The sequence below is a fragment of the Rhinolophus sinicus genome, chromosome 6 (assembly GCF_057876585.1).
Source record: "Rhinolophus sinicus isolate RSI-liver-muscle chromosome 6, RSI-T2T, whole genome shotgun sequence".
In the NCBI taxonomy this organism is placed as follows: Eukaryota; Metazoa; Chordata; class Mammalia; order Chiroptera; family Rhinolophidae; genus Rhinolophus; species Rhinolophus sinicus.
Window position 1 is genome coordinate 50,338,781 of NC_142506.1, and position 21,296 is coordinate 50,360,076.

General features: G+C 35.9%; 1 protein-coding gene across 2 annotated transcripts in view; it reads left to right on the plus strand.

Annotated features, from left to right (window-relative positions):
- Positions 1 to 21,296, plus strand: part of FMN2 (formin 2) — a 317,737-nt gene that overhangs the window by 243,178 nt on the left and 53,263 nt on the right. For both annotated transcript variants that reach the window (XM_019746843.3, XM_074316783.2), the window contains one exon: positions 8,153 to 8,204. In XM_019746843.3, the coding sequence (XP_019602402.3) occupies positions 8,153 to 8,204 (52 nt within the window). The remainder of the gene's footprint in view (positions 1 to 8,152; positions 8,205 to 21,296) is intronic.

A 21,296-nucleotide genomic window follows, 5' to 3' on the forward strand; every position in this document is an offset into this window, starting at 1 on the left:
AAGAAAACAGCAGTATACAAAAGGATTAAACATTTTACTGAGGGGAGAGAACGCGTCACTGATGAAAAGAGGTCAGGGTGGGCAGTAACAAGCAGAACTGATGAAAACATTGCAAAAATTTGTCAATTGTGTGTGAAAATTGTCAGCTGACTGTGAGAAGCATAGCAGACTAAGTAAACATCGATAAAGAGTTAGGAAAATCTTAACTGAAAATGAGAAAGGTGTGTGCAAAAATGGTCCCAAAGGAGCTCACCAATGAACAAAAGCAAAGAAGAGTCGAAGTTTGCAAAGACCTTTTGGAGAGGAAAGATGATGTTTTGGGCCGTGTTATCACTGGTGATGAAACATGGGTGTACCAATACGACCCTGAAACAAAGCATCAAAGTGCACAATGGAAGTCAGCCAATTCTCCATGACCAAAAAGTTCCGTCAGTCCAAATCAAGAGTCAAAACGATGTTGCTAAACTTTTTTGATATCAGAGGGATTATTTAGTATGAATTTGTACCAACTGGACAATTGGTTAACCAAGTTTACTATTTGGAAGTGCTGAAAAGGCTGTGTGAAAAAGCTACACAAAAACGACCTGAACTTTTTGCCAACAATTCATGGCTCTTGCATCACAACAATGCACCAGTTCACACAGCATTGTCTGTGAGGGAGTTTTTAGTCAGTAAAGACATAAATGTATTGGAACACCCTCCCTACTCACCTGATCTGGCCCCCAGTGACTTCTTTCTTTACCCGAAGATAAAGGAAATATTGAAAGGAAGACATTTCAATGACATTCAGGACATCAAGGGTAATACGCCAACAGCTCTGATGGCCATTCCAGGAAAAGAGTTCCAAAATTGCTTTGAAGGGTGGACTAGGCCCTGGCATCAGTGCACAACTCCCAAGGGGAGTACTTCGAAGGTGACCGTAGTGATATTCAGCAATGAGGTATGTAGCACTTTTTCTAGTTCGCGAACTTAGTCGTCAGACCTTCGTACACCGTTTTGCTTAAAGATGTGGAACCTGTTGATGACATTAAGTGAGGACTTACTGTATCTTTCTGATATTTATATACATGATTATTCACACACCTCTCTCCTCATCTTAACTTCGTCTTGAAGGGAAAAACTATATAATATTTATCTATATATGAGCCCTAACAAAGTTTCAAAACATACTGGACACTCAAAGTTAGGCTGAAACATTGTAACTTTAAATTATGTGACTTTCGTTTCTAGGACTGGAATGCCCTAGCCTTCCTACTATAATTCAAGCATTGTTTTGGCAAGTAAAGTTAGGCAAAAAAAAACACATCAGGAAAAGTTTTCTGGTTTTTTCAGGTTGAAATAACAAGCAGTTTCTTGATAATCTGAATCTACTTATTAGAACTAATTGGCATTGCATTTAATATTGAAAGCATTTGCATATTTTTAGTTAAAGGATCATAGAGTTTTTTTTGTTTGAATGATCCTACTTTAAGTTCATCATGGAATTAATAAGAAGGTAAACTTGATTTATCTTCTTCAATAACGTAGTTGTTACTTGGTTAAAAAAAAAAAAAAAAAAAAAGGGAAAGAAAACAAAAGACAAGAATTGCCCTGAACATGTCATTACTTTCACGTTGCATTAACGAAAGTCTGTGAGAGATTTGCTTAGCCTATAGATGGGGGTAATGTATAGGTTTTGGGTATGATTTGATATAAAAAAATTAGGTGGAGTAAATCATTTTCCATTCAGAAAACAGTTCTTTTACACTGTATTTTCTACAGAATGTAAAACTCATGTGTGTACATCATGTTTTGCCATGTCTTTTTCACTTTGAGTTGACAATGAAGATTTAGGAAGGAATTTTCCTGAGGACCACATCAGTAAGTACATCGGGCCAGGTGATAATAGCGCATGGCTTACTTATATTTTAGCTTTGGGCCAAAAACCACATATAGCAAATTTCTGAAGTATACATCATTTACTATTGTGTGTGTGTTTCTTGAGTTTTTATAGCCAGCACCAATATATTATGTTTATATACACCTATATTTCTAGGGACACAAATAGTAGGCATTTTTATACACAAGTTTGAAATACCACTCAGTATTAACTAAAAGTCAGTTGCGAATTATTGCAAAGGTCAAGTTGTAATTTTATACTATGTAGATATTAGCTTTCTTCCTCCCAGAAGTACTTCACACCATTTGTTTTATTGTCCTAAGAACATTTGCAGCATCAAGGAAGGAATGCATCCCGGCTTAGTTTTCTCTTTTGCTATCTAAGGAAAGAAATCCGGATATTCATTTCCTGTCTGGATATGTATAAACTACCTAAATTTGCTTGACTTTGGTTCATTGTCAAAAGAAGCAGTGTGTTAAAAAACCTCAAAACCAAAGAAATATATCTGCAATTAAATGACTACTTTAAATGACTCAGAAGAAAGGCACTGCATCTGCCTAACAAATATCCCATACTGGCCGCACTTAAAAGCAACTCAAATGCACATTCATAGATAATTATAAACAAAAACTAGTTAACACTTTAAATAAAAGGAAAAATAGCAAAATTATTTAGAGCCTAGACAAGTAGATGAAAGGGTTCTAAGTTGCTTTCCATCTGATATTACTCAAATGCAACTCTGTCTCCAATTACCTGGGAATATGTGGTATTCCCTCATGAAAGCTCAAGATCAGAAAGGGCGTCCTTTCCATGCCTCTGCTTGCTCACAGTCATTTGGAACAAGTTTAGCAGAAATATTTACCATTGCAAAAGAGTCCGGAGCCAGACAAGCTACTGCAGACACTAATCACTGGGTCAAAATAGTAACTTAGTAGGACAGCAACCGCCAGAAAATACTTGTGGAGGCTGAGATTTGGGGGAGGAAGTATCAATGCTTTTGGAGAAGACACTGAATGCCAGTGTGCTGAAACAGAAGCATGAAAATACACTATTTTTAACCAGTGGCATGTTTAGGGTCATGGGACCATCCATACTTATGATCCCTGGTAGAATTGCACCTGAAAGGAGATCTTATGCCCTGACCCTAAAATAAATAAATAGATGGAAATAACCACAAACTACATAAATAAAGGCTGCCTCCTAAAAGGTTCAGTGTTTCTTATATTGTATGGTTTCAACCACAGGCTTCCTCTGTCTCAAATTTTGGATCTCTAGCTCCTGAGATTTGGGGGGCAAATGGAAACCCTCACTACAACAACAGTTGCAATATTCTGATTAATATCGAAGACCCAGTCTGTCCCTGAGGTGCAGCAATTGATTGATCAGCTTCCTCAAGGTTCATTATTTCTTCAGTGTTAGGTGTTACTTCTGTTAAAGTGAGTTACTGATACTTTCTGGAGATGGTCAGTACAAACCATTTTTTTTACTTTGCCTTCTGTCTTAAAACTGTGTTGCCCTTTCCTTCCCTCTACTGGTAGTAGAGAATTGATTGTTTTATCTCACCATCTTGATTGTCACTTGTCTCTGTTTCAAACTCTGTTTCCAGTATAGTCAATCTCAGAACATTTTCTTGGTAGTGGTGCTCAAAATCAAGGTATGAATAGTTACCCATAGTATGTATGGGATAAAAATGATATGCTTTAGAGGAGCATTGCAATCTTTTCAAAAATCATTTTATCTTTGGGATTTGGGTAGTTTCTGCCTAAGTGTACAAAAAGCACGGTCATCTCCCTTGTTGCAATTTCATTTACTGCTGTGTCTAGGGTGGGGAGGCAGGGAACGGTCTAAGAAACTGTTTGCTTCTGCTTATGCTACTATAAGCATTGAGAGTTCTTCATTATAGCCATATGAAAACAACAACATATACAAATTAAGTAGAATAAAAAAGAAAAGATCTTAAATATATTTCAGAGTTATTCACTGAGTTTTGTAAAGGTCTTTGAGCCTACTGTGGTATTTCCTGGCCCACAAGTTCTTTATATTGTTGTAAGGAGGCACCCTTGTTTTCACAGTACATCAGCCTCATTCCGAATCCAAATTCCATCTGTAATAGAATTAAGATCATTAATGCTCCTACAGTGAAAAACGTTTTGCGTTTTGAAAGCAACATATACCAATTCTTTTTTATGGTAATCGTAATATGAAGAGGAGTGAAAAGACAGAAAGGTTATCACCACACACATCAATTGGTGTCTACAGGCATATCTCAGAGATACTGCAGGTTGGGTTCCAGACCACTGCAGTAAAATAAATAGGGCAGTAAAGCGAGTCACAAATTTTTTTTTTTGGTTTCCCAGTGCATATAAAAGTTATGTTTACACTATACTATAATCTATTAAGTATGTAATAGCATTATGTCTTAAAAAAGCAATGTACATACCTTAATTAAAAAATTATTGATAAAAGATGCACTCATCTGAGACTGGTAGAAAAAGGGCACCAGTATACTTGCCTCATGTAAGGTTGCCACAAACCTTCAAGTTGTACAAAATACAATACCTGTGCAGCACAAAAAAGCGAGGTATGCCTGTGCATTATTTACTCTTCATGAAAAAGGAATTGTTAACCTAGTTTTCATGATAGAATCAAGTTATCAAATCAAAGTGATTATCAAAGATGTTAAAATCTGGCACAGCTTAGTGGCTGTCAAGAATTCATACCCGGGTCTGCATGACTTTGAATCTCATAATTCTAGTCCCAAACAGTGGCCCTAAGGGGATCCAAAAATGAGAGGCAGAGAGGGGTAAGAGCACCTTGCCAAGGGAGTGTAGCTTTTTCATACAAGGTGTGGGAGAGGCCGTTGTTCCCAGAGATGGGAAGCCAGGGAGTCCTTGGGCAGAGGTGTCTGTTCGCAGTCACACAGATGCCTGTTGAAGATGGTCCAGGTGTTTTGGAAGGCTGAGACACAGAGTCTGGTGATGGATGACAACTTGAAAATCACTGCGAACCAAGTCTTGTGCCTGCTTGTCTATTTAGAATGCTTTGTTAGCTTTCCTGTAGTTTCCATTATCATGAACGACTAATAGGCTTGCACCCCCATTTGATACGTCAAAAAAGAAATGAGCCATGTGCTATAAAGAATGGAGAAATTAATCTTACTTGAAGCAGAAAATTGAAATAGTTTGTATCTCTTCTCATAGAGTTTGTTTAGCATATTTTAATATAATAAAGTTTACTGATAGAACTTTATTTATGTAGGGAAGTGCTGCTAAAAGTAACACTGGCTTTTAAAACTAGTCACAGAGCTGTCGGTACCGTTAGAAACTACCTGAAAATAATTTTTATATTTCTGAAAATATAGGTCAGGGAAAAAATAATTAACAATAAGATATTTAGATATAGAAAATAACCTTATTTCCTATGTCCCCTTCAGCAAAGCCATGCTCAAAAAGCTGTGTGTGTAACACAGATGGCACACAGCCTGCCAAAGTTTTTACTCAAACTGAAAAACACAGTTGGTGTAAGAATTTGGTCATTGAGCATGATTAGCTTGGGTACTTTAAAAGAATGGCGGAGTTTGTCTTCTTTTGTTCCTAAAGATATCTTAGTTTTCACTAACAATTACATTTCATTTTAGTTTAGTAGATTTCATCTTCACTAATTGGAGAAACCAAATTCCACATTTCTCACTAAGTTAACATCAGAAGTGTGTTTATTACAGTTGTGACAAAAGTGTTGATGGTGTGTTTATCAAGTATTATGTTGGAAAATGATATCTCATTGTTCTCAGAAAACTGAATTGCACCCTAACTTTTCACAGAGATTTTATTTCTAAGATTGCCATACAAAGGAAAATCTGTTCAGCTCCTTGCGTGGTTGATTCTACATCACTTTCTTTGATCTCTCACTTGACTATTTATCAAAGTTGATTACAGTTTGAATACATAAATCCCCTTAGCTTCAAAATCATGTAAAAATATGGATAATAGAACATTTTAAAGCATTCTTTGTAATTCCAGTTTGGTTTTATGATTATAATGTGGCTATTAGATTAGGGGAAAGGGTCTGATTTTATGTTTTGTTCCTTCGGTAAAAATCAATCTTCTGCCACTTTAGATTAAAGTGTTTTTCAGCCAAACTTGCCCACTCAGTGAAGCAAGAGCTGTTTTATTACACATCAAAAGAAACCATTATGAACAAGTGAATCTCATTTCATTCTACTGTCCACAATTTAGGTGCTTATGCTTTTTGAAAAGGTCTAAGAATATGCGTTCTTTATCTGCGTATAATGTTGAACCACAATAAAATAGCAATTGATGTATTCAGTTAAACATAATTATGTTTATATTGCTTTAAGAATTGCCAGAGCTTGAGGTGCAACATTTTCAAAGGACATTTATTTAGTCCCTGCTAATTATTGGCGACACTATACTAAATATTTTTATGTGTTAACAGATTAATCTATTTGCCTAATATTGCATAGTTAATTTTAGCGGCACAGTCAGGGATAGAACATAGATCTCTGGTATTTCATTCTAGTGTGTTTTAAATTTCATAAACCATGTACTTGATTCTCCTAAAGTAGTCCTTACATTTTCTTCCAATCTGAGTCTTACTTTCTGCATTTTACAGAAGAAAAGAAAAAGGATGCAAGGACCGTTGGAAGAATGTCCTTTCTAAAAATGAGATGAATTGTGGTGCTTTGTTGTTTTCCCTTAAACAAACTTTATGTGGCTCTAGAATTGCTTCTGGAAGCAAACCATTTTTATGTATGGCATCCCAGAGCAGATTGTATAAGACAATATGTTCATGTTGGAACCTTTTCAAAGTAAAATCATGGAACATGTTTTCTAGTTTCTGATATGGCTAATGATTGCCCTGTAAATTTATGTAAACAATCTGAAGTACAAAAAGAAAAAGGGGGAAAAAACCCCTTCTGTTTCCAGCTCAAATGATCCCTTTTAAATTCTTACAATTCTGGCAAAGAGTGACAGCATGACACTCGATTGTGGGTTTGCAGATACTGTACAGACCTTCAAACAAACGCTGTCTCAAGGTTGTAAAACATTAACCAGCCCAAGCTGAACTATTGTGTTTTAAGTATTGATAGAGACACTTTGACAATTCCCAAGTGACCATGGGTTTGATTTTGTTCAGAGTTCCAATTTTTTATAATTAATTTGCTCTGCTCCACTTTGTCTTCTAATTTCTCCAAATGGCCACAAGTATGACCCAAAGGGGAATGATTATAAAAAGACAACTTCTTTCACTAGTCCCAGCTTATTATTATTATTATTATTATTATTATTATTATTATTTACTTTTCTGTAGCTCAAGTGATTTTCAAGATGCATCACAAACCATTAGGGAAGCATGAAATCAATTTAGGGGCTTAAATTAGCATTTTAAAATCTAATAGACTAAAAGTAGAAAGCATTGCATGAAGTAAGAGTATTTTTGAAACTTTTCTTGTCAAAAATATTTCTGTGTATATGTGTGTATGTAGAATAATATGTAAATTCCTAGAATTCTTACGGATAAAAAATGCGAAAGTCACTGCCATACTTATTTTATGTAATGGAGTTCCTATGTTATTTAAAATTTTTTGAAAACAGTGATGTGATCTCTTTCCCAGATTTGATCTTCTTTGGGTTTGTGTCAGGGTACCATTTTTAATTTTTAGACAAAAATGATAATGACGGCAAATAAATGGGTACATGATCACCTCCTCACTTTCAATTACTAGAAAATGTTGATTAGTGCTTTTCTTGCACGTCTAGAAAAATCTTTGATCTGTTCCACCATACGGTATAGTTGGAGAGCACTAATGAAGAAAGTCATGTACCATTTCTGTTTAGTTTTTTTTGACTTGGCTTTTGTGTCTTTGCTTGAAATAATTATTTTCAACTAGTTATCAACATTTGATTTTTGACAAACACAATCGATGTGAATATGAAATTAGCTAGTATTTTGTTTTCTCAGGTTACTGTGACTGACTTAAAGAACTTACTTAGAAAAAAATAAATTACCTATACTCTAAGAATTTTAATTGATTATGTAACTAACATTTTATCTGTGTCAACGTAATAGTATTAACGTAATGAAAATTAAATATAATCTATTCAATTATATCTATTCACAGATTTGAAATAAGTTTCAGGTTGGAGTACATTAGAATTAATAATAATGAATTAAAATATATTTCATATTACTTGGATCATATTTGCTTGAGTTAGTATAACTATTTTTCCTTTACTTTTCTTGCATTTTCAGCTAAAGTTGACCAAGAGGCAGAGGAAAACTCACTGACAGAGACTCATAAATGGTAAGAAACTAAGTATTTTCCTTTAATATTTCTTCTCAGAATAGTCTTATAAAGTGCTTAGTAGGTTTCATCTCAAGAACCAGTCATTAACTCAATTTTTATTTTCAAGCATGAAAGAGAAAAAAACTAATGTAATAATGTACTTTAATTCCGCACTGATTTTCTGTATTTTATTTTTATGAGTCTGAATGATGTATAACCCTGTTAAGTATCAATTATTGTGAATAGCTTAGCACCTTCACATTTGAAAAGGATTTAGGACTGTGGAAATAGAAGAAAAAGGAAGATAGCAAGATCTGTTTGGAGAAAAAGGGTGAAGGGTTTGGTTATAGGACATTATTGCATTTTCACATTCAAAAGTAGGGTCCAGGGAGGAAGCCATGAGCTTCCCTTGCATGTACCTTCACCCCTGGAATGGAGATTTGCAGTCACGGATGAGCGTAGAAAAGTATCTCAGAAATCTCCCTGCTTCTCTGCCCCAATTTTGCCCTCTTCTTCTTTCTGTCTGTTTTAGTTGGGGTTCACCAGAAAACAAAACCAATAGAATGTATGTGTATGTACACATATGACTGAGTGTGTGTGTGTGTGTGTGTGTGTGTGTGTGTACAGAGAGAGAGATGTTGATTTTAAGGAATTGGCTCATGGCAGGCTAGAAATTATGGCAGGAGTTGATATTACAATTTTGAGTCTGAAAGCATTTTTGAGACAGAATTCCTTACTACTCGGGGAACCAGTCTTTTTTCTTAACCCTTTTGACACGATGGTTGGATATATCCGAATGAATATTTCCATCTCCTGACAGCAGATGAAAACTTCCAGAAAGGAAGTTTAGGACAACAGATGTACATTTTCCTATATTTTTGTGGTTTTTAAGAATGAATAACAATAGGAAACTTTTATACATAAAAATAATGTTGTTTATGTACAAAGCAGCTCAAATTGTTATTATTAAATACCTAAAATAGTCAAAATATCAATGTTTTGTGGATTTCTGATGACATTTTGGAAACAATACCGTGAAAGAGTTAAGGTCCTCAACTGATTGGACAAGGCCCACCAACATTATGGAAAGTAATCTGCTTTTCTGAAAGTCTTCTGATTTAAATGTTAATTCCATCTAAAAATACCTTCACAACATCTAAACTGGTTGCCATAGCCTAGCCAAGTTAACACATCAAATTAACCATCGCTCTCTAAAGAAATCTGATTACTCTCAAAATAAAATTTTGCCATTACTTTATTAGGCCAAAATCTGTGAACAACTGTCACATCTTTTGTAGTTGGTGATTTGGTACAATATTGCACTCAGCAGATTGGCAAAATAATCGGCCAGTTTCTATGAAAAGCAAAAACGGGTCACGACCTTAAATTAACAGCAAACAGAAATTTCAGTTGGTTGCATGAAAGAAATACTGGCTAATAACAAAATTGTTAGTAAAAGAGTAATTTTTTATAATTAAACAATGAATGCTGAAATTCCAAAATAAAACTCAGAATAATGGGTCAGATAAAACATTTCCTCAGAGTAATGAGTGTCTAGACCATTTTCGCAGTGGTGCTGCATGACCTGGGCAACAATCAATGGTCATGGTGTGTGGGGACACAGTGTCTTTTGAGTCTGAATTCTGCCCCTCGTGTGCCATAGCTCTGTGGTTTTGGACAAATACCCTAACCCGAATATAACTTTGTAGGTGAGAATTAAATACTTCATACCTAGTAAGTAATCAATAGATGTTAATTGCTATATTATTTTTACATGATCATCATAATCAGAAATTACAAAATATTTCGTGGAAAAGTAGAAACCAGAGTCAGCTTTTGGGCTCAGGCCATGTATTTATTTGTTTCATGTTCCTCGCTGTTTCCGTGGAGTATGGCGTGGGGAAGGCTGCCATGGTGATGAAGCATAGATTTTATATCCGATCCATATTTCTGCAACTGTTCCAAATTGCTGGCACAGTTTCTCCAAGGATTCACCGTAACTTTTGAATCAGTGTCCTTATCTCTGAAATAAGAGAAAAAATGCCCCCATTGTTAGTAGGGGGAGATAAGTTCACAGTAATTAAATGATATGTTAAATATATACGCATATACTTACATATATATAATATAACACCTGCCTCATAAAGGTTTTTCAAAATCTCCTTCTCTTGTAATTACCAAAATACTTGAGCTTAGGAAACTGCCTTCCAAAATGAACTCTCTTCCCAACAAACAACCATTTAACTGGAGAAAATTATATACAACAATCATTTAACGTTTCTAGAAAGTGTTCTAAGGACATTCAGGAAATGGAGAGTCATTCATCCAAGAAAGTGTACAAAATCTTGGTAAGAACCACGAGAATCTGTGGCGTCAAACCACAACCCATTCTTTCCGACTCTGGCTTATAGACCTAGTCCAGGGGTCTAGTCCAATCAGGTGCCTTCTCCTACGCTCCCAGGCTGAGGCACCCATTTCACCCCGGGTCAGAGGGCTGCCAGCATTGCTCACCCCTCCAGCTGCAGCTTATTGCAGAAGTTTTAGATAAATAATGTAGAGAGGACGTGTTTCTTTCTCCAACCCAGCCCCTACTTGTAGGGTGGAAGCTCTCCCCCAGCGGACTGTTAGGGCAGGTCCTACACCAGGAAAGGCAAGCCAAGAAGCCTAGGGTCTACGCACTTCAACTCCTGCCTGTGGAGCAGGAGTTCCACTCCGGGGCAAATGCCCCACTTTTCCACCTCTAGCTTCAGACCTCATGCAGGGCCACAGAAATCCTGCCCAGAGGTCTGCAGCTTTGTCTGAAGGGACAGAGAGTACTGCCAGCTCCGGGATATAAGCAGCAATAAGCAAAATGGTCAGTTGGAAATGTAACAGAGGGAACTAGGGAGGAGACAGCCAGGAAGGCCCCTGCTGGGATCACATCAACACTGGGGGTTAGGAAGGTTGTGCATAAGTCAGCTAGGCTGCACTCATGAGTGATTGGACCAGCATGGAGCAGGTTCAGAAACATTCCCCAAGCTGCCTGCGGATTCATCAGCAAACGGAAGAGACCTCCCTGGCCCTGGGGCCTTCAGCACAACCTCTGACATTAAGCTATTGTGACTCAGGAGGGAAGCTCCTAGGAAGCTAGACTTGAAAACAAACTGTCATACATTCCTGGCTGTCTGGAAGATTGTGCCTACCTGCAGTCTATCTGATAGCCACAGAATGCGGGTACCAGCATCAGCTGAACACACTGCTTCTCCTAGGGCTTTGTACTCAAGCAGGCAAAAGCATTTATTCTTGACATGCTGAGGGCTTTCACTCTGCCAGGCTGGCAGGCTCCTCTCAGGCAGGTGAGGGGTTTGACCCAGATTCTAGAGTCTCAGGTCTCCTTCCCAGCTATGAGTGCTTCGCCATTCAAATCACCCCATTCCCAGCAGTAGATCTCCAGATGCTCTCTCTATCTGTGTAAACTTCTTTGGAACCCAAAGCCCCAGGCTTTTATGGAGTTCCTCCTCTTTGTGCTTGAATTGGTCAATATCCCTCTACCCACCCCAGCCACCTCCAAACAGAAACAGATTTAGGGTCAAATGCACACACTCTCACTCTCTATTTGATCTCTAAATATTTTAAGTTGTCTTGGCAAGGCCCTGGAGGAGAGGAGCACCAAGGATATATATTCAGGCACATATGTTCTCAGTCTTCCATTCCTCTTCTTTTTACTTTATTATAAGTTATTGTGATGTTCTCTGTTGCATATTGCCACGCCAGCTGAAATCCATTTTGGAGGTAAGATGGTGTATAAACAAACTGATTCTACTTGGTCTGCATGTTTAAAAACAAAGCTGACCATCCTCGTTTTACAGCTTTCCATTAGTCCTTTGACCTTGAGGTGGGAAATACACATTGAAAGCATCCTAATCAAAGGAATTTTCTTGTGAGGTACATTTTTTTTTTATCTCACTAATACTATTGCAACCCAAGACATTTTAGTTTTATAGAGATCCAGGGACAAATTGGTGACAAATGTGTGTGCTTTAACTTTTAGAACTGGTCGAGAGTCATTTACAAATAATTGTGATAGCTCCGTTGGGCTATTAATGTGTTGAGGATCGTACAGTGACTGGACAGACTTTTCTGTACCTACAGAGACCTCATCCTTCCTTCCATCTTCTAGGGTTGTAGGAATGTATTGCTTTGTACTTTGCAATATGCAGTTTCCTTAAGTATGGCTAGTGAGAGGCCTTACTAGAAAAGCATACTCATATGAAAATGTTTTGTAAACGGCACAAACTCATGTCATCACCTTTCTTCGAAAGGATTGATGCTCATTTGTCTTTACATTTTAAGTACTTTAAGGGAAGGAGGGAGGGAGGGAGGGAGGGAGGGAGGGAGGGAGGGAGGGAGGGAGGGAGGGAGGGAGGGAGGGAGGGAGGGAGGGAGGGAAGGAAGGAAAGAAGGAAGGAAAGAAGGAAGGAAGAAAGAGAAAGAAAGAAGGAAAGAAAGAAAAGAAAGAAAGCCTAGGCTTTTAGTCCATTTAAAATGGATAAGCACTTTTATCAAGAAGTTAATTAGAATTATTTTCTATAGTAGAATATGATGTGTTTTTCAGATTATCTTATGATTTCGTAACTAAACATATTCAAAAGTAACAATGGTTAGTATATTTTGTAAAATCAAATCAGGTCTTTTTTCATATTCCATTTGTTAGCATAACAGTTTTATGTGCTAATTTTGTCTGTTTATTCATGCATTTTTGCTATTAATCTCAGAAGTGGGACTTTGAGCTCCTGTTTCACATAAACAAAAATATATAGCTTTTGGATAAATAGTTTAACTGAACTCTTTAATTCTCCCAGAAAGTGAGATGGCTGAGCAGATGAGTCTTGAACCAAACCCAAACCCAATACAAATTGGATGAACATATTCTCATCTTCAGATGATTTCATTGGGCAAGCCAAACTATCATATTGTATTACAAGACAGATTTCAGTGAGATCTTGTTAAGATTGGCTGTATCCCACTGAATGTGTTTATTTCAGCTTCTGCTCTTCTTTTATTTTTAATTAGCATTCATGGTTTTCACAATTGTGGAAAACTATCATCAGACCAAATATGATTGTTTTTATTTTCCCACAGAATTACTCAGTGTCTGTGTCAGCTCACAGGCAGAGAATGTAGAAATTTTAGATTCGGCTAATAAGTGGCCATTCTTTTATATCTAAATTTAAAGAATAACAAGACTGGGCATTATACAATTGACTTCTGACACTCAGAGGTTCTTATTTATAAATTGTGGCTAACTTCATGTTTTTCTTAGAATGTCTTCCATTTCTTTAAATTCCACAGGTAAAAAACACATTTTGTAGTGAAACTGGCCTTTGAGATAGAAAAAGAACAGATTTGATTTTGACATCAATAAAGCATATAGAAATGACCAAAAGTAAAATTTGGATTATCTAATGTAATAGTTTCAGTGTAAGTTATCTTGTCAGTTAATTTAGGTGGTGTTCTAGGTAAAGTACATCAGGCTGAGAAAGGTATAATTAACTTGATTCATTATCTGTGAGTAATGGAAAACAAAGTAATTTGTACCATTTCTATTATTTTAAAAGAACTTTCGTTTTTCTAGGAAGTTTGTGACTTTTCCTACTGATGAAAACATGGGTTAAGAGGTGTTTGTTATTTTTCAACAGAGTATATGTGCTTCTGAAATTTTTCCATAAAACTTTTTTTAAAACATGTTTCAAAAATGGAAGTCTTAAAAATTTTTTTTCCAGGAGCTAAAAACAACTAAAACATTAGAATGTAACTAATCTTTTAATCATAATACAATAGTAAATTTGTTGAATAGAGAAGCAGTTAGCACAATCATACTTACAGCATTAAACGAATGTGCTTTACTTTGGCATTATGATGTGATGAAGGTTTGACTGTATAGTTTTAAAATATACTTAATGTACCTCATTGTACTCATTTTATTTTAATTCTAAGAGGTAATACATTAGTTCTCCTCCTCCTTCATTTAATTTAAATAACAGCAAAGGCAATTGCAAACAAGCAATAAATAGTAAAAGGCAATAAGTAGTAGTGGAAGAAAGTACATTTGTGAAAGAATTTTAAATCACACATTTAAAAAAATAAATACTATTTCTGCATGTAATATTGCTTGAGTGGTATTTTACCACAGCCAAGATTGCATAACAAATGAGTTGAAATGGAAATTTTATCTTTCATGCAAAATAAAGATAAAATAAAGGAAAGAAACAAAGGAATGTTGGTTCCAATTGTTTCATATAGTATGTAACTGTTCATTTGTCATGGGAGAGAAAATATTTAATCAGTCCTGAAATGATACACACATACTTTATCATGTTTAGTGACTTTTAGAGTGTCAGTTTGTAAAGTGTTTATCCAAGGAATGGACTTCTGGCACATGGATAAAATGAAAGTGAAATGTTTAGTTCATGATAGGCATATTTTCCAGAATCTTTCTGAGTAACTATCCGGAGATGAATAGAAAGACTACAGGTCTGTGTTTATCTGGCTTATGCTGGCAGACCAGGCAGACTCCAGCCTGGTATTAAAACCGAAGTGACATGGAATGTCTTTGCAGAACCCCCAAACAATGACATCATTCTCTTAACAATATTGATAAAGTAAAACAAAGTTGGAGTTTGTTATTTTCCGATTTGAATTTCTCAGTTAACTACTTTGAATCCCTCCTCAGAAGAAGAATTATCATTTGGAAGCCCATTGGAGGGAGGCTTCTGAGGGTCAATGGTGGAAGCTGTATTTCACGCCCTTCACTTCCAGGCCATGTGGTAAATTGTAGGTACAGCACTTTTCTTTGTGCAAAGAGATTTTTCTCCTGTAGCTGCATTGCTTAAACTTTCATAAAATCCATTGACACCCTTTGCTGGCCCTTGTCAGTTATAAAAAATATTCTGAGATGGTGGTCTCTACTGAACTTTCTTTTATTTGTTAGCTTTTGTGTATTCTGGATAGAAGGACTTTAGGACCTTTTGCTTCAGAGAGTTTGGTATGTTTCCTTTCAGTCTGGGTTAGAAATGAATTATAAAGAGAAAAAAAATACATCAAAGAATTTCTGCTCTTTTGCAAAGTTTTGTTTTAAAAATGGGAACGTTCTACTGTTATGTAGAGTCTTTCAGTGGTCCAAGGTTTTCAACATCTCCTCTCTTGCCTCCTCCTCCCCCGAATAACATCAGTCCATCTAAGGAAGCCCAAGGTCCCAATGCTACTCCTTGGTCAGAGCCTTCTAAGGAGAAACATTTAGCATATTTGCAGTGGAAACATACTTTAATCCCTCTAGTAATACTGTGGTGTAGAAATATGCATCTATACTGATTTTTGAAGAAGTAAGAATATTATTGGCATATAGAATCCTAGATTAGCATTAATAGATGCAAAAATAGATTTTACATGCTACTTCTAGAAAATTGCCAAAGCTTATTATATATACTATTTAATCCACTAAAACAGTTCCCAAAGTGATTGGGGATTATATTTAAACATTATGAAAACATATCCTTACAAAATAATTCATAAAGTGTTTTTGTAGTCGTTTCATTGTTTAGTAATAACATTGTCTATCTGGGAAAATATTCATGAATTGATCAAAATTCTTTGATTTGAGGATATCGAAATAAAGTTAAAGAGAATGAGAATATTTCACGTTGGTTTTCAACATTGGTCTAAAAACAGTATGAGAAACTAGGCCAGAAGTTTCTCATTGCCTTTGAGTTACTCACAGTCAAGAATCCACCAGAAAAAGAGCATAGAATGGAAAAGGCAGTAAGGAATCGGAAAATAATTTCAATAAATAGAAGAACAAGGGAACCGGAAATAGGGTATGATAAAGACATTACATGTATATTTTTTTCCTAGGGTGTTGTAAGTGAATATCTCGTAGAGAGTATAATATCCCATGTTCCTTTTTTATGACCAGAAACTTAGATTTTACCCTTTTAAAGTTGATTTTTTATTTCAAGCATTCAATGACTATTGAAAGCATGGTTGCACACTGGTAATGCAGGTACTTTGTAGTTGTTTATTTAGAACTTAAAATATAGATCTGTTAACAATAGAACCTGAAACTTGTTTCTGATATTCAAACTCTGAGTCAATATGTTGATTAACCAAAAGAAAAAAAGATCAAAATATCTTTGAAACCTCCAAGTTTCTCAACTCTCTAAAACTGAGTTGCTTTTGCTTCTCTTGAAGGCTCTCAGATCCTCCAAGGGATATCTTAGGAGAAACAATGTCTTACAGGTTAAAATACATATTTTTAAAATACGTCTTAAGGACCTTTTAATTTTTGTCCTTACTTATGAATATAAAATGTAGGTCTCATTTTTTTCAAAACTCAGGCAACTTGTCTCTCCTTTTGTTTACATCCAATATGTTCCTGGTTAGATAAGGATAAATTAAGATAATTTTCCAAACCTCTCAACTTTATTTGAAATATGTGTTTTATCAACTCTGCTGTTTAAGTAGACAAGCCATGCTCTCAGATATAGATTTACAGCAGTTCAACCTCACTTTAAAAGCAACCTCTATAGTTACAGCATGTATTTCCATAGGACGTTTTACATTTTCATACTGGTAAAAGTGATTTTCATACATAATACCTATAAAAAAATATGAGGTTCTATTTAAGTAGATTATGAGAATTAAGTTCCTAATGTAAATACTTGGAGGGAGGGGAGAATCTCTTCCCTGCCCTCCCTAATAACTTGTACATGCCCAGGTATTCAACATTATAATATTTTTAAGCTTCATAAATTATCTTCCATTGCAGTATTTTAATAAAAACACCCAGATAATAAGGAAGACAAGTAGCAAGAGGTTAAATAGGGATAAATGTCTATTGGTTTGCTAAATCTGCAGTCGTTAAATATTACATTGATTTAAGACAATAGCAGTTTTTCAAAATGTATTTTGTAGTTCAAGGTTAAAGTGTACTAGGAATATAAGGAAATCCATATCTGAGTAAATTTTTATGTTAAAATGTTTTTATGTAAATCGGTAGGCACAAATAATTACCCACTCTAGTACTATTTTGAAAAGTAAAAAACAAATTTTAAAAGAAAAGTAAATGTTAAAATCCAGAACTTGATAGCTTATTTCAAGTATGATGTTTAGCATTCAATGCAGAATAAATTCAGTGATGTTAATTATAAGATTTATAGGACAATGAGTGAAGCATAAGTTATCCTGTCTCCTAGATAATAGTACATAAATTAGTGAGAGAGAGAGAGAGAGAGAGAGAGAAAGAGAGAGAGAGAGAGAAGGCTTGCAGCTACCTGATATAAAAATCTATAGGTATAGGTGTAGAAAGGCATTTAAAAATTATTTCTTAATTCCATCCTAAAAAAAAAAAGACATGTTTAGGTTCCAGCTCAGAAGGAAAACACCATTAAGATTTTCTGTTTACAGTTTCTCACTGGGTAAATCTAGCAATCCAAAATGTTGACAGACAGTGACAGGGCAGCAAAATGAAGACGCTTGACATTTTGAAATAATGAAACCAGGTCTTAGAATTCCGAAGGGGAAAATCAGCCTCAGGTTAATGAGGTTTTGCTAAAAGTAGATCTAGATTTCTACCTCAGGTCATCAATCAAGTAAATTACAAAAGGAATAAGGAAATACATTTCTATTATTAAAATATAAACTTTAACTAGAAGAAAATATTAAGAAATATTTATAGGGTTTAGAATGTGAAGAGGCTTTGCAAGCACATAGCGATAGAATATTTAGGTTTATTCTAGTTTTCTGCTAACAAATTGCATAGGATACATAGCAGTCAAGTTAGTTTAGGAAAATTTTTCAAGTTTGTTTTTGTCCTCATTTTTCCACACATGTATTGCCTCCCTAGTTCATTTCACTTTTTATTAATTTTTATTTCTCTCAGAGTTATAAATGTAGACATAGTTGAAAAAGTCAGTACCATAAGGCATCTAACAAAAAGCAACAGTCTCTTGCCCCACCCTTTCCTACTCCCTCTTACCATTTCTCTTAGCTATTTCCTCTGATATTTTGTCATATTTCTCAATAATGTCCTTGTACTGCTATTTCATTATTTGTTAATTTAGCCATCATCTATTAACTTACAGTAATGGTAGATGAAGTTTTAACTCGCTCTTAATCCCCATCCCACTTTTTCCTCTTCATTCTTCTAACTTTTGTATTATACCTTTAGTTAACTGTTCAGTGTTTGCTTTATTATCAGTATTGCGGTATCATTCACTGCTCTGTCAAATTGTATGGGATATTGTTTCCTTCTTATGTATTAATAGTTTTAATTCCTTTCTTGAAGTTCAGAATTTTTTTAATCGGTTAGTTTTCTCTGAGCCTATTTTTAATTATTCACAAATACTCCACCACACCTCCAAAAGCCTATTTTTCCACATGGCCAAACATATCTAGTAATCTGACATTTCTTTTTATTTTCTTCTTTGAGTTCTCCATCCTCTTGATCCAATCTGCATAGGTTTCTTTGAGCCTGTTGCTCAGATATCATTCTGAAACTACTGTCACTACTCTCCTTTGTTGGACATCTCTTCCTTAGATTTTGTGGGGGTTTTTTTGTGTTTTTTTCCTATTGGGCATGCCCCACTTTTTGAAAAAGGGAGTACATCCTACAGTATGTATGTCTCAGGAAGGTTGTCTGTGAGATGATATTTGCAGACATGCAAGTTCTCAAAATGTATTCTTCTATCACTCCTAATTGATAGTTTGTCTAGACACAGAATCCTAACTTAAAAATCATTTTCTCTTAAAAAAATTGAAGGCATTGCTTCTTTCTAGTCTTCTCATCTTCAGGTTGTTTTTCAGAAGTCTCACAATATTCTTACTGGCAGTCCTTTGTGTTTGACTTGTTTTGTGTGTTTTTTCTTGTAGAAACGCTTAGGGTTCCTCTATTCTGGTGTGAAAGTACACCTCTTGGGCCTTGATGTGTGCCTTTTTAACTCTGCTGGAAAATTGGCGAGTTTTTTCTGTTTGTAATATTCTTCTGTTCTGGGGTTGATCTAGAATGTTGCTCCAGTTTCAGATGTGGGTGTCTAGGATGGAAAACTAAGATGGGGATAGGATGAGAAGTTTGAGGTATGTATAAGTCAACTAGGTTGAAATGGGGAATGTTTGGTTCAGTGTTTGAGTCTAAAATTCAAGGATTTGGCTTGGCAGGTGATTGCACTTTGTAGGTAATCAGTATAAACAGGTAGAAGCAGAAATCATGAGAAGGGATGAATTCACCCAAGGAGAGGCTGTTCACAGATGATCAGTGACCTAAGACCAACCAAGACCATGAAAAATACCACATTGGAGGTGCTAGTAGAGAAAAAGGAACTTACATTGCAGAGAGAAGTCAATTTAAAGCAATAAGAAGAAAAATAGGAGAGTGTTGTGATAGAGGTCTAAGTAAACCAAAGGTAGCAGACAATCCCAAGGATGATTATGATGTACATTTAAAATCAAAATATCTGTTTGTTTTCATAATGAGAAAACAATGTGTACCCTCATCAAAACTGGTTTTATTTTAATTTTACCCAATTTAGGTAATTGTGTCAGAAGCTATATTGCAGTAGGCTGAAGAAAGTAAAGATGTAGAAACTGAGAATAGGCTACTTTTTTCGGAAGGACAGAAAGAGAGGCTGGATGGGATATAGAGGGAGGTGTGTGTGTGTGGTCAGTGTTTTCAAGTCACTTTTGATTGTTAAACCTGAAGATATAGATATATTAAGGGCCAGAACTGGAGGAATAATCTGTTTTTTAGGGTAGACAGTTACTAATATTAGCCCCAAGGCAGAAGAAAGCTGATCTAATTGCTGGTGGTCATGAGGCGGTTTGAAGAATCATGAAAGGGGTTGAGGAACTGTAAGTGATGTCATGAATTTCAAAAAAGATATGGCTTAGTCATGGCTAAACAGTGGTTGGGAAGGGTACTGGAGGCTAAGAAATAGGGAGACTCCCTTTCTTTACTTCCTGAATCTGGGAGGGTAGGAGATGGAGATGTATGGATTCACTGAAGAACCTTTTTGGTGACATGGTGTCGTCTAGGTAAAGCCATGCTGTTATTAAGAAAAAATAGCAACATATTTTTTGGAGAAATAAGGCGTGGGGCCATAAATATGTCTTCCCAAATCCCCAAACATGCAGGAATCCAGAGGGCTTACAAATGGGTCTTATAGAGCCGGTCAATGGTGGGTATTATGCAACTCTAGTCCATGGGACACAGGTACAAGGAAAAGAAAGGGATTTGAGCTTGGAGGGGCTTGTACTTAGGAAGACAAGCATACCTATCATGGAGGAAGGGTAGACTGCAGGCTCATAACAGTCGTACAAGAACTAGAGAGAGTCCTTGGCTGATTGATTTTAATGGTGAATGCTCATAGGTTGACCATGGTGCTTGGTTCATCATGGGCAGCTTTAGCTCACCCTCTGCAACTTTGCCTCTTGGATTTGTTAGGCTTAAAATGGGCCTAGAAATGGCTGATAGAGGTTGGTCCTGATTGGCATTATTGGAGAAGAAGGACATATTTCTTCTGAGAGAAAAAGAATGGGAAAACAGTTGAAAAATTAGAGGGGTATCTTCAGGCCAGATAACACAATAGAGGAAGGATGTCAGTTATCCAGTGGTTTATATTACCTTACAATGGTGTCTCCTGGATGGCACTTTGTTTGTTTGTTTGTTTGTTTCTTTGTTTGTTTGTTTTAATCAAAAAGCATAGGAGATAGGCTCTACAGATATGGACTAGAAATGGCGTGACATTTTTTTTTCTAATTAAAGTTTATTGGTGTGACAGTGGTTAGTAAAATTGCATAGGTTTCAGGCATACAATTCTGTATTACATCATCTATATCTCACATTGTGTGTTCACCACCCAGAGTCAGTTCTCCTTCCATCACCATATAATTGATCCCTTTTACCTCATCTACTACCCTCTCCCCCCTTACCCTCTGGCAACCACTAAGCTATTGTCTGTGTCTATGAGTTTTTGTTTCTTTATTTGTTTGTCTTGTTCCTTTGTTGTTTTCAGTTTTATATGTGTGGTTTATAGACACAGTGGAATACTACTCTGCCGTAAGAAAAGATGAAATAGTGCC